Raw genomic sequence first — 14,346 nt, 5'->3', positions numbered from 1 at the left:
ATGAATATGCAAAACGTTAACCCAGAAAGGATTAGGAAATACTAGATTCCTTCCCTAAGCAGAATATATATTTGTATTTTTTGAATTAAAAGAGAAAAAAAATACTGCTAGTACTATTTCCAGATTCCTAGTACTATCATTCATTTTGAGATTAATAGTGCAATCAAAGCAATGAATGTCATGAATGATGATGATAAGATCATTTTTTTTCAAATGCATGACAGAGTGTCGTGTCTGTGACTCGAAAGTTGCAACTACTCTAAATAAATAGTATTAGTATTAAACTTACTTAATAAATATTATTCAATTCAATTATTATAAATAGTTTTCACTCACTGAGATCAGAATTCAGAACCCAATCTTCATTCAATCAACTATGGCTGCGTTACAATCTCTACTCAAGAGAACAACCAAACCTAACCGTTCCGATTTACTTGCATGCAGACCTTTCTCTTCTCTCCGATCCTCCTCCGCCACCGCCACCGCCCCTCAAACCATCACTACTCCGCCGCAGATTCCGCCGTTCGATCACCAGCCTCATCCGTATAATGGACCATCCGCCGATGAAGTATTCGCCAAGCGTAAACAGTTCCTCGGTCCTTCCTTGTTCCATTTCTATCAAAAACCCGTCAGTTCCTATCATCAAACTCATTTATCTTCTTTAATTTCATTTATTGTTATTTTTATAGAAGAAGAAATTGATGATGAATGATGTTTGTGTAGTTGAATATTGTGGAGGGGAAGATGCAATATCTGTATGATGAAGCTGGAAGACGTTACCTTGATGCTTTTGCTGGGATTGTTACTGTTTCTGCTGGACACTGTCACCCTGATATTTTGAATGCCATCTTTGAGCAGAGTAAACTTTTGCAGCATGCAACCACTATTTATCTACACCATGCTATTGCTGATTTCGCCGAGGCTTTGGCCGCCAAGATGCCTGGAAATCTTAAAGTGAGTCAATCTTATATCTTATTATCAGTTCTCTTGTGTTATAGTATGATGGATTGTGATGATGATATGATTGCATGATGCCTCTGGTTTGTTAATGTGTTGGGTTTGATTGTCAACTTTTGAATTGCAGGTTGTGTATTTTGTAAATTCTGGTTCTGAAGCAAATGAATTGGCAATGCTGATGGCAAGATTGTATACCGGTAATCTTGGTATGATTTCTTTGAGGAATGCATATCATGGAGGAAGTTCTAGTACAATGGGTCTCACCGCTCTTAACACATGGAAATACCCACTTCCTGAGGTTTGTTTCTTCATGCTTCATCAGAATATTTCAGTTGATCCTGCATATGATCCTTTTGAATCCAATAGGCGTTATAAATTACAGTATACTGTACAAATGTATTCGGCCAACCATGTTATTTTTCCTAAATGTGGTGGTTGCGGACTTGCAGCTATTCATAATTCATTTCATTGTCAACTTGTTTTACTCATTTGAGGACGGAATTCAAGATTTAGTAACCAAATGTAAAGTGTGCTTTTAATATACTCAAAACTAGTTCTCATTTGGATTTTTTATGACCAGCGTTTGGACCTTTGTGGGCTGATCATAGATATTAGGCAAACTTTAACATTGACACATATAATTCAGACATTGTTGATTTTCTGTTTGATTATTTGATGCCGAAACTAACAAACCATAAATTATTCTTGACAACACATTGATTCTTTTAGGGTGAAATTCATCATGTTATGAATCCAGACCCATACCGTGGAGTCTTTGGTGCAGATGCCAATAGCTATGCTAAAGATGTCCAAGACCATATTGACTATGGGACTTCAGGAAAAGTTGCTGGATTCATAGCTGAAACAATCCAGGTATGTACTATGTAGTATAATCTATCCTGTTCAATATTTAAGGTGGTAATTAGATTGGCCTACTTTTTTATTTACTTTTTCACCATGGCTTATTCTAGGGGGTTGGAGGAGCAGTTGAACTCGTACCTGGTTATTTAAAACAAGTATATGACATTGTACACGAGGCTGGTGGTGTATGCATTGCAGATGAAGTGCAAACTGGATTTGGCCGCACAGGAAGCCATTATTGGGGATTCGAGACACAGGGTGTTATTCCTGATATAGTTACAATGGCAAAGGTATATATATAAAAATCTTATATTTTTATTTAGTTCCTGAAACCTTGGCACCTTAGTTATGCATTTGAAGTGCAGCATTGCCTCTAATGAGGTTTATTAAGCAGGCATGTATATCTTTAAAGCTAAATTTCATGTTTTTCCTTAAATTTTAGCTCGATGTGTTTTGTTCTGCTATCTTTTAGTTATAGTATACTTTTATTTGTGCTATATTTTAATCACAGAATTAGAATATTGTTCTAGCTTTTCATCTTTATCTTCTACAATTACTCCATTGTATCTCATATTAATGTTGTTCTGTAATAGGGTATTGGCAATGGTTTGCCATTAGGAGCTGTAGTTACAACTCCAGAAATTGCAAGTGTGATGGCCCAGAAGATTCAATTCAATACATTTGGTGGGAACCCCGTATGTTCTGCCGGGGGACTTGCAGTGCTCAAGGTTCTGGATAACGAGAAGCGGCAGGCTCATTGCGCTGATGTTGGTTCTCACCTGCTTGAGCGTTTGAGATCACTTCAGCAACGACATGACAGTATGTCATTTTTTAATCTAGCATCTTAGAAATGGTTAATTTTGTAATACAGTTCTTTACGGCATTCTTGCACTTTCTAGCTATCTATGTACATGGATTCTTAGGTTGAGGGACCTCATTACTTGATTTGAGCCTGGTAACTGATCATGATATGTTATAGTCAGGATGTACCTGCATCATAACAAAAATTGTTTCTCAAGTTGCCGCAATTTTTATTATTATTCTCATAGTTATTATATAATTTCTCAGTCATTGGTGATGTGAGGGGAAGAGGACTAATGCTGGGGGTAGAGCTTGTTACCGACCGGAAAAACAAGACACCTGCAAAGGCTGAAACTGCTGTCTTGTTTGAAAAACTTAGAGGTGAGACAATTGTCATTTCATCATGCATATAAAGCCGCTCTTTCTAATATAAGTTCCAAATAAGAAGTATAACTATTTACCTTCATATGGATTGTAGAACTTGGCATTCTAGCTGGGAAAGGAGGACTGCATGGAAATGTTTTCAGGATTAAGCCACCAATGTGTTTCAGTAAAGATGACGCAGGTAGGATTTCATCTAGCTCTTGTACTGAGATGCAAGTTCCAGATTTTATATTGAAGCCTTTAATCCAGCAAAAGTTTTATTCCAATGACCATTCTCTTTGCTTGCAGATTTTCTTGTGGATGCCTTGGACTATTCTATGACAAAGTTGTGAAATGATTATGCATCCTGCTGGCATAAAGAAATTCCTTGATAATGGCGGCAAATTGCTACATGGCAACATCATTTGTAAACATATGTTCAGAAGTGTTTTTACGAATAATGAAATATTCACCCCATTGAAATGGGTTTTTCCTTCTTATAGTTGGTACTTTCTTTTTTTTTTAGTAGATAGTTGGTACATTATTTATGAGTTGAATGTGGACTAGTGTATATAATTCTGGGTTTCATGGCATCAAAAGGCTGCAATCAGTTATAGATTAATGTTAAATTAAAATGTAGGAAAGAATGACTTCACATGCATACCTGCTGACTAAATTTCAGATCATGAAACCATTGACCCGTTATGTAAATTGGGATTGTTCATTAAAGATCAATGGTTCAGATTTTGTTCTATCAAGCTCGACAAATTAGATTTAATGTTTGAAAATCATATTTTACTTCCTTGCCTAATTCAAAACACATCTAGAAAAAATTATTTTGTGATTTCGTGAGCATGCTGAAGAATAAACTTGTTTCGGATGAAACGCTTAATTGATGTTCAAAACACTCAGATTTGCAATTAAGTTATACTACACATTTTACACTACGAATATCAATAGATTCACCATAATCACCTATTCATAAATGGGGAGTTATATTTACAACTTCATAATGCACAACTTTGCCAGCAACCGAGACCCTGGACATGGTTTTTTGAACGTTAACACTTGATAAGCTGGGCCATAATCATGATCATGGAGCTAAAATTACAAGTTTGCTCTTCTATCTCTTGCATGAAGACTATGCAGGTTCACGAGGACGATTGGTCCAAAGTTTGCTCAAATCCCTTAGGCGTTGAAAGTATTCACCCAAAGCAAGCAGCCATCGAGCAGTTTGACGTACGGTAAGTATTCGAGACATCTGTTGCAACGTTTCCTGTCGAAGATGATCAGCCTGTTTGACAATAATAAACTTAATTGGTTCAATTTTCTAGTAGCCTAGTTTAACCTTTTTAATTTGGTAATTTGTGTGTTAATGGAATATACTCTTGCCATGCATACTTCTGATAAAACTTATACTCCTGCCATGGATCAGCATTGTTTTCCACTACTCATAACTGTTGTGTCACACGTTTTCCACTACTCATAACCTCATCTAATCTAAATTATACGAAGAAATATATAACATACATTACCTGGTTCACAAAGCTAGCCAGAGCTTCCAGCCTCTCTATTGCAATATCCATCTGTGGAATGTAAGTTCCTTCAACGAGTTGTCCTGCTGCAACTGTGTCAACAAGCATTCCCTGTAGTTTTTCCATACCTTGTGAAAGGGCATCTTCTGCTTGTCGGCATGACTTCTCAAGATTATAGGCATCAAACCGTTGTTCCTCTGTCAATGGTTCAATTAAAGGGACCAGAACCTGCAAATCTCATCACAAACATACATTATGCCATGGTAGAAATATGACAGCAGAAATAAATAACCCCATGTTGATCAAGTATATCGATTAGGTGTTACCTTTAGAAGTTCGGAGGGTCGAAAACCTCCAATCCACAAGAAAAACCCTTCAGCTGTTGTTTTCCACATGCCAGTGATAACATAGAAAACATCTACTTTTGCAGCATCAGATTTCATGCAAAATAGTTTGAAATAGTGATTCATGAGGCCATTTACAAGTTCCCCAATTTGTATATCACTGATATGAGCACTTAAAGCACCTTTCAATTCCAACATTTGTCTGTTTAGGTCTTCCACCCAGTGTTCATACTCCATCTTAAAAGTTGTTATTTCTGTAAATTAGGTGTATTTAGAGTCCAAAAACTAGTTTGAGAATAGAGTTCAATACAAGAAGGAAAACATACTCAAGGAGAGCCCAAAGCTAATATTATATATCAACCAGAACAGAATGTAGTGTCTAAACTTTACTGCACAGCTTAAGAACTCTCTGAACAATATTATAGTTTCAATTAGATTCATGAAAGTTGTACACAGTGCTGCCACTAGGTACATAATAGCCAGCTTACTTGAAATTTTGGAAGAAATTATTGGATTCAGAGTTTCAAAATTGGTTGAATTCACACCAAAAAATTTCCACAGGAGTAGTACCCTCTAATAAATTTTGTTACTTATTACCTTATTCCAAACATTTCTCTCTGCATTAAATAGTTAAGTGTACTTAACTAAACAATAGTTAATGTTGCATTTGAACTTTGAAAACGACGAATGAATAGAAACAAAAAAATTCTACAAAAGCAACATTAATTAAAGGAAAGGAGGGAGTATCTGAATGTACAGTGAGGTCATTGCTAAAATAGGATTTGAGTAGCTGCTGGTCTGGCCCAATGGTGAGGCCAATAAGCCCTAGTTTAGGTCCACCACCAAAATATATATCTGCAGTAAGTTTTTATAAAGCAAAAAGGACATGCATGCAAAAAGGTTCAAACTAAAGCACATAACCTAAAGAATTTTCTCAAAGTTTGCTTTATCCCTTGTAGTTGATTTTGTAGGTTATTGAGTTTTTTTTATAAGAGTATGTAAATGATTTAAAAATAAACAAAAAAGTGATTTCATCATAGGATAACCACATTTATAAGAGCAGTGACAAATCAATATCAAGAACCAGAATTTAATAACAAACCAACCTGAATTTACAGAGCCAGCAAAACCTAAATTATTAGAATCCAATCCACCACCAATATACAATCCCTGCAATTTTGTTGCATCAAGAGATTGACAAATGAGGAGAGAAAAACAAGTAGATATTGAACAATATGAAGTAGGAGTATATTATTAACTCATCTTCACATTACCTGTTTTGTATGATCTAGCTCTTGCTCTACCTGTAACAGCTTTAAACGACACGATTCTAACTGTTGTATATGAGCCTGTTATGAAACGTCAGGAATCAAATGCTTGTTTGTTTGGTACATCTTTGAATGTATGAAGTATAAAAGTCCAAACCTTTTTCTTCAAACGACTCTTACGAGCAGCCTCTCGATTTTGTGCGAGACGTCTTTGCATCTGCATGTTTCATCACCTTATAAGCATAAAAAAACGCAAGCCAGACATCCAAAATTTGGAAGCAGGGGACCCTCCTAATCTGCAGTGCAAAGTGAGTCCAAAATGTGGTTCTAAAATGCTTTTCGATGTCACTCTAAGTTTCTACAAAGTTTGAGGCATAAGGAAAGAATGGGATGTATCATCAATTTAGTCCATGAAATACTGATTGAGCAATTCAGTTCCTTTAACAAAATTTCAAAATGGTCTCTGAAAGTAAAAAATTTATCGCATCAGCCCTTTCAGATTGGTCGACTTTTCCAAAATGGATTAATGTGATTGAAGTTTTTTTTGTTCTTTTAAAAGTATCAAGTTGAACTTAACATTGCACATGGGTCCCCGTGTAAAAAATAGTCCATACATGTTTGATATGACGGTGGGTTGAACAAAATTAATGTGGTACCTTGATTATGTTGAAGCGACAAAGTGCGGCTTTTGCAAAATCACGATAGCTCACTGTGATTTTGACAAACTCACCGCGATATCAAGCAAGTAGCAACACAATCTTACCTTATTAGTAACTGTGTTAGCTTCTTGGTGGTCATACTTGATAGATGTTCCCAATATTCCAAAAGAAGCATCCTCTGACTATAGGTATTTAGCAGCATAAAAGAATGTAATTAGTAGAAGAAAAATAGTCATTGTCGTATATATATATGCAAAAGACAAGTATAAATTTAGTAAACTTGGACACGAACCTGATTATTTAACTTCGTTTCAGGTTCATATACACTTGTATCACCATTACTCTTGAAATGTTCTTCCCATATAGTAAATTGGTGTATGGGATCATATACACCAATATTTCTTGAGGAAACAAATTGAGAAGATGATGAAGGATCCATGTTCTATAGACAAACTAATTGGTCCTGCCATTTAGTCATATAAACAATCAATAAATTCATACCATGAACTGCCAAGAATCAATAAAATGCCTTGTAAAAGCAAAAGTCAAATTTATATACACACTTTTTCAAAAGCAAAACTAAAAATGATTACAGAACAAGAAGAAAAAAAGTACCGATCATAGAAAGAGCACAACACAAGCAACTTGTTTTCCAATAGTTCAAAGCTGTTATGTTATGTATTGATTTGATTACCTCTTTCTCGTACTTGGTTCTTCCTCGATTTACTCGGAAGATAAATATTTAAAATACTAGAAAGAAAATATATGAGAATTATGAAGCTTTTTTTATTTATTTTCTGAAAAAGACATGCCACCTTGGTGACTCACCATCAAAAAATACAGAACCAAATTCTCAACGCAAACCATTAACCAATTCAATCTCTTCCAATTGCCAGCTCCAATCATGCTTAAAGTTAAATATAAATATAATAAAATAAGTGGCACCACCTATTTACATATTACATTAATGATGATGAATAAAGGGAATTATTTATTAATTGGACATTGTGACATTTTTTTTATTATAATGTAGAAAAGTGGATTCATGGAGACTTGGTGTTGTGGAAATTAGAGAGTTTGTATTTTTATGTGTTTGTTGTGTGTTTGCTGACGTTGGGTCCATTTCTGCTTTACTTGAGCTGTTGTTTGTGCCACACGGAGAGTCAAAACTTTCACACCTATAAATTTGATGTATTTATCCGAAAATAAATATTAAAAATATTTTATGATTATTATGCAATCAGTACGTATGTATAGATTCTCTCAAAGAAGAAGTATGTATAGATTTTTTTATAATTTAAATTATATCACATTTTTCTATATAATTTTTCTACATAAGTAAAAAAGATATATAATTTTAATATTTAAATTACATAAAAATCTATAATTTAAATTATATAAAAAGAGACAACATTTTTTATTCCAAAAACTAATTTTATATAAATTTAAATAAATAGATTAATGTATGTCTATTGTCACATTATCTAATGTCTTTACGTACGTTATCCGCATACATTATGTAACGTAATTACATAAAAATCTATAATTTAAATTATATAAAAAGAGACAACATTTTTTATTCCAAAAACTAATTTTATATAAATTTAAATAAATAGATTAATGTATGTCTATTGTCACATTATCTAATGTCTTTACGTACGTTATCCGCATACATTATGTAACGTCTTTACCAACTTAGATAAGTTTACGGAAATATTTCATATTTAGTGGCAAAGATAACATATGTAAGGGTCGAAGTTCGAACCCCGAACACCTTACTTGTTTATCTTAAAAGGTGAATTTTAACAATTAGACAACTTGACAAAAAATAAACACCAAACATGAAACAAAATAAATAGATACTTTTTACTCAAAAATTTAAAATACGCACTATAAATTGTGAGTATGTGTGAAAGACGTTAAATTTTTTGTTGTTGTTTGAAGCGAGAGCTCATTGTCTACTTGAGCATAATCGCTTGGTTGAATGAGAGTTAGGTCCTGTAGAATGAAATAGACTCTTGACAAATTAAAATTTTAATTTATAAAGGAAAAAATGAGTAATTGCTTACGTTTGATCTTCTAAAAAAATAAGGGACCAGACAATTTCGGTTACACTATGTTTGATTGTAAAATTAGTTCAGAGATAGGATCGTAGGATAAAGTGTGAGGCAAGGGATATGATAAAAACTAAAAATTGTTCGATATCATAAAAATTTACATGATGTTGTTATATCTTGTACTACTCTATTTAATCTCCTATACATACATTTTAACATGGTAAAAATGAACAATCCACTTGGCAATCTAAAATCTCCTAACAAATCAAATGCCACGTGTCATACTATTGTCAAACAACTCACTTGAAATTTTTTTGTTGCTATTAAACCCTTCAAATTAAATTGCGTTGACTTATGGTGGATATAAATCAACATTCATTGTTCGATTTTTTTTGGTTGGTTAAATTGGAAAACCATTGACCCTAATCTTTAGCATTCAAATTAAGTATCGTTGATATAAGGTTAGTAAATCCACATTAATTGCTCGGTTTATTTTTTGTATTGGCAAATCATTGACACTAATATTTTTTTGGTTAATGATAAAATAGAAATTAACGACAATAAAATAAAATGGTGATTTTTTTTTGCTAGAATCGTCAAATTATGGAATCTCCTATCTCCTATACATACATTTTAACATGGTAAAAATGAACAATCCACTTGGCAATCTAAAATCTCCTAACAAATCAAATGCCACGTGTCATACTATTGTCAAACAACTCAATTGAAATTTTTTTGTTGCTATTAAACCCTTCAAATTAAATTGCGTTGACTTATGGTGGATATAAATCAACATTCATTGTTCGATTTTTTTTTGTTGGTTAAATTGGAAAACCATTGACCCTAATCTTTACCATTCAAATTAAGTATCGTTGATATAAGGTTAGTAAATCCACATTAATTGCTCGGTTTATTTTTTTGTATTCGCAAATCATTGACACTAATATTTTTTTGGTTAATGATAAAATAGAAATTAACGACAATAAAATAAAATGGTGATTTTTTTTTTTGCTAGAATCGTCAAATTATGGAAATCAACTAATTCGAAAAACTATGAGAAACCATTAAACATCTGTTTGATTTTAAAAGGTCGGAATGTTACACAAATAATTTTTAATTATTTTCACATGCAGGGTCACAAAATTCATGCAATGGTTGGAAGCAAACTTTTTAACAAGTTTGAACTTTCTTTGAAAGAAGAGGTTGTCTATATCATGTACTATGATTTTTAAAAGTGTCAATGAAATACAAGAAGTCATGACAACATCACATAAAATTGTCTCAAATTTACAGATAAGGCTACGATCTAACCAGTTGATCATGGAATTGTCCCTTATAATTATTATTTTTAACACATCCTTTCAGTTTTTCTTTCAAATAATTACCAATTTGAAGTTATGTCCGGTGAGTTTCAATTCAGTTTATTAAATTTTATTATACATAATAATATGATGTAAAATATTTTAAACGTCAATATTTAACTACATAAGTTTGTATAAATTTTCAAGCTATAATCGGAATGCTATGTAAAGTTGAGGTTTAAGATGAATATATTTTCCACCAATAAATATCAAAAGCACGGGACACATATTTATCTTTGATGCATAAAAAGTATCATTGATGAATAACAAAACATGGGTCTAACATTCGTCACTGATAAGTATAAAGAAAACAAAATAAACATTATCCTCTTATGTATAAAAAAACACGAGACATATGTTTGTCATCGATAAATAAAAAATAACAAACGTGTAATATTTGCCCCTAAAACACAAAAATGTGAAACAATATATATCTTTGAAAGAAAAAAAAACGAGGCCTATTATTTTTCATTAATACATAAAAAAATATGGGACAAATATTTCTTAGTGATAGATATTAAAAAGAAATATGGCACAACTATTAATCACTGAGTCCTATAAAAACACGGGAAAAATATTTGTTACTGGTAAATATTTTTATTATTTTAAGAAAAGTGATGCTAGATGCATTACCCAAATTCATTAAGAAAAGAAAAATAGAAATACGAAGAAAGAAAAGGGAAACTAGGTCAACACATTTTCAAAAAGGCATAAATCTAAAGTTATGCAAGCCTAACTTATTTCTTATGTAATATAGGTTAATTCTATTATGAAGAGAAGGGAACTAACAAAAAAATAAAGGGTTAGCTAACATATATGCGCATGACTATTTTTCTTAATGAATTAATTGATAAACATTATGAAAGCACTAGACAAATATTAAAATACACAGAGAAATATTTATAACTCATACATAAAAAAAGTACGGGACAAATATTTATCACAAGTTTTTTTAAAGTTTTTATCTCTGATAAATATAAAAAAAAAAAAAATTGGTCATATATTGGTCAATAATAAACACATAACATATATTTGTTATTATAAATATAAAAAAAACATAGGACAAATTACGAGTCAAATATTGTTCATTGATAAAAAAAAAAAAAGACTATTAAAATACAACTCATTAATACATAAAAAAATATGAGGGAAATATTTGTTATCAGTAAATTTAGAAGAAGAAAAAAAGGACAAATTTCTTATTAATACATAGAAAAGGACAAAAATTCGTTGATGAATATAAAAAATAATAGAAATATGGACCTGTCCCAGTAAACCACAAAAGCAAACCAAACAATTCAATACAAAAGTGATAATAAAGATAGAATAACACTAAACAACCATTGCCATAGACAATCTCGCGGCGAGCGCACGTAGGGGCGCGAAAACGAATTTTAAATAGGTGTATGGATCGTCAGCCAACCCAGAAACGACCCAAGTTTCAACAGCACCCTTCAAAATATCAGCAGATTATCAACATCCTTTCGAGCCAAAGCAACCAACGACAAAGTCGCAGTGGTCTTGAAATATTAGTCACATTTCAGGTCGAGGCATGAACAAACGACATAAATCTGTCACTGTCCACCAACGACGCAAGAAGCAACCACATCAGATAAAATCCTTTGGGTACGATGAACAAATACTACCGTCAATATAAAGCATCTACGTACCTAGCCATTTCAAGCAACAACAAGATAAAACCAGTCATGTTGAATCGAGATATGCAAATAGAACAACATCATAACTAAAGAACTCATATCTTCAATCCAAAAAACCATATTTATGATTTTCAAACCAAATCACAGGGCTGAAACAAAGCCACCACCCATCTTCATCTCCATGAAACAAAACAAAAACAAACGCCAATAAACAGAAACCAAAAAAACATAGCAAAAACCAAATTGAAACTAACTCATAACCGCGTCGGCACCAAAGCTCTACAAGACAACGACAATGTTGAACGAAACCAGTGACCACAATAGAATCAATACACACCAAGACTATGAAAGGATAGCCATGGCGGCGCTTCATTGACGACAATATGAAACCTATAAATATATTGTTCATTTATACATAAAAACACTGGATATATATTTATCACTAATAAACATAAAAAACATGTGACACATATTTGTCATCATTGCGAGAAAAAATACTGATATAATTAAAAATTCACGGGAAAAATAATTTTCAGTGATAAATAAAAAAATAAAACAATTTAAGATTAAAAATTAATAGTCTATCACCCGTGCATTGCACGGGTTAACACACTAGTATAGAGTATCTTTTAACAAATTAAACTCACCCTAAAAAAATTGTGTGTGATAAGCAAATCATTATCGTAGTCATGGTCATGTTTCCACTTCCACTAATAATATGCGCACCAGGTAGATCATGCAGATTAGTAGGGTTCCCTTGCCAACGTCATTTTTGGATCACACCAATACGGCAATACCCTTTAGTGAATGCAGGAATTAGTTAGAAAATAAAAATGGATATTATAACTTGAAGTCTTTAAAATCTTTATAGACACATGTATGTAAAGGGTTAAATGTTTTGGGTGACTTTTTCGCTTCAAATCTTTCAATGTTATCATCTAGGTCAAATGCCACTTTTAGTCCTTTTAGTTTGACATAATTCTTAAGTTTTATCATTTAGGTCAAATACCACTTTTGATCCTTTTAGTTTGACATAATTCTTAAGTTAGTTCTTTAAGTTTCGAAAGTTTCAATTAGATCCTTTTAGTTTGACAGAATTTCCAAGTTAGTCTTTTAAATTTCAAAAGTTTCAAATGTGTCTTTTTAGTTGATAAACTATTTCATCGTTACCCCTGCTGTCAGTATCCGTTTAACTGATGCTCATGTAGCCATTAAGTTGTTGACTTAGATCAAAATGCAGCCTTTTAAAAGCTTGAGGGTGTCAAAATGCTACGTTTAATGGTCACAAATGATCATTAATAGTGTTAAAAGGCACCATTTACATCAACAAATATCTTTCTAGCACTATTAAACGACATTTATAGTGCTAAAATGATATTTGTGACCTTTAAACGTAACATTTTGACACCCTGGAGCTTTTAAAAGGCAACATTTTGATCCAAGTCAACAACTTAACGGCTACATCAGCATCAATTAATTATTAACTGACGGCAGGGGTAACGGTGAAATAGTTTATCAACTAAAATGACCTATTTGAAACTTTTGAAACTTAAAGGACAAACTTGAAAATTCTGTCAAACTAAAATGATTTATTTGAAACTTTTGAAACTTAAATGACTAATTTGAGAATTATGTCAAACTAAAAGGACCAAATGTGGTATTTGGTCTATCATTTATTTAAACAAATAAATTTATATTTTATCACTTTTATTTTATTATTTTAATTATTAATTAAAAATGTTAAATCTCATTAAAATAGACACAACACTAAAATTTGTTTTAAGAGATAAATGAAAAGTGTTGGTTTGTGGCTTGTAAGATGATCTCTTTGAGTTTGACTTCAAAGGATCGGCGCTTTAAGAGATAAACACGTGAATCCTTTGTTATGATTTGTGATTTGCTATGCTTTGTGATTAATGATTTAATAAATATTCGTTTTCATGGGGATTTACTTCGCTAAGAGGGTTAATTTTTTTGAAAAACCCTTTTGAAATCCAAACATGATGGTCAAACATACGAAGACCTCTGTGTTATTTTGGTCAGGATTCGAACTGAGATGCTGCAAGCCACTACATATTCGAGCTTCTTGAAGGAGACAACATTTGAGGCAAGACAGGGCGCCATAGTTTTTTACTTGGTTCGTGTGTAAATGAAAATGTTGGTTTGTGGCTTTGATTTGCTTTATTGTAAGAAATATATAATCATTTTATTTCTCTATGAATGAATGAGTGAATTTATTTTCAATGATTTGCGTTTTGTTTTATAAATGATATGTGAATTTTCTAAATACACATGTTAAAGTACATATTAATGAACTTATTTAAGGATTTTCTTTAGTTTACTATTTTTACTTAAAAATTATAAATAAAAGATGTTTACGCGTGAAACCCATTTAAAGACTCTTTATACTCTTGAAACATACTTTAAACAATCAAAATTGACAATTGCATATCAAGTTGTGCACTTTTACTTGTGTTTTACA

The 14,346-nt window shown here is 32.2% G+C and overlaps 2 protein-coding genes across 9 annotated transcripts; one reads left to right on the top strand and one right to left on the bottom strand.

The window, feature by feature from the left end:
- The first annotated feature begins 350 nt into the window (after positions 1-350).
- LOC146933748 (alanine--glyoxylate aminotransferase 2 homolog 1, mitochondrial-like) lies at positions 351-3,581 on the top strand. Its single transcript, XM_085705516.1, has 9 exons — positions 351-628; positions 724-954; positions 1,085-1,255; positions 1,687-1,830; positions 1,929-2,108; positions 2,412-2,637; positions 2,887-3,000; positions 3,098-3,184; positions 3,292-3,581. The coding sequence occupies exons 1-9, from the start codon at positions 377-379 to the stop codon at positions 3,333-3,335; spliced, it is 1,449 nt and encodes a 482-aa protein (XP_085561642.1). The 5' UTR covers positions 351-376; the 3' UTR covers positions 3,336-3,581.
- A 293-nt stretch (positions 3,582-3,874) lies between these two features.
- LOC146933747 (transcription factor TGA1-like) lies at positions 3,875-7,679 on the bottom strand. 8 transcript variants are annotated; one of them, XM_085705523.1, is made up of 10 exons: positions 7,617-7,679; positions 7,081-7,251; positions 6,893-6,970; positions 6,287-6,346; positions 6,136-6,210; positions 5,968-6,031; positions 5,044-5,115; positions 4,844-4,935; positions 4,518-4,745; positions 3,875-4,276 (listed from the first exon to the last, which is right to left on the bottom strand). In XM_085705523.1, the coding sequence occupies exons 2-10, from the start codon at positions 7,225-7,227 to the stop codon at positions 4,124-4,126; spliced, it is 969 nt and encodes a 322-aa protein (XP_085561649.1). In that variant the 5' UTR covers positions 7,228-7,251; positions 7,617-7,679; the 3' UTR covers positions 3,875-4,123. The 8 variants fall into 8 exon arrangements, with proteins under 8 accessions (XP_085561649.1, XP_085561648.1, XP_085561650.1 ...); XM_085705522.1 differs by lacking the exon at positions 7,617-7,679 and adding an exon at positions 7,404-7,524; XM_085705524.1 differs by lacking the exon at positions 7,617-7,679 and adding an exon at positions 7,404-7,524 and having other exon boundaries at positions 3,875-4,243.
- Positions 7,680-14,346: the final 6,667 nt, after the last annotated feature.

Source organism: Medicago sativa, chromosome 4 (genome assembly GCF_051527215.1).
Source record: "Medicago sativa cultivar Bolivia chromosome 4, Bolivia_mono, whole genome shotgun sequence".
Classification (NCBI taxonomy): domain Eukaryota; kingdom Viridiplantae; phylum Streptophyta; class Magnoliopsida; order Fabales; family Fabaceae; genus Medicago; species Medicago sativa.
The sequence above is the reverse complement of the archived record's forward strand: the minus strand, read 5'-3'. Positions and strand labels throughout refer to the sequence as shown.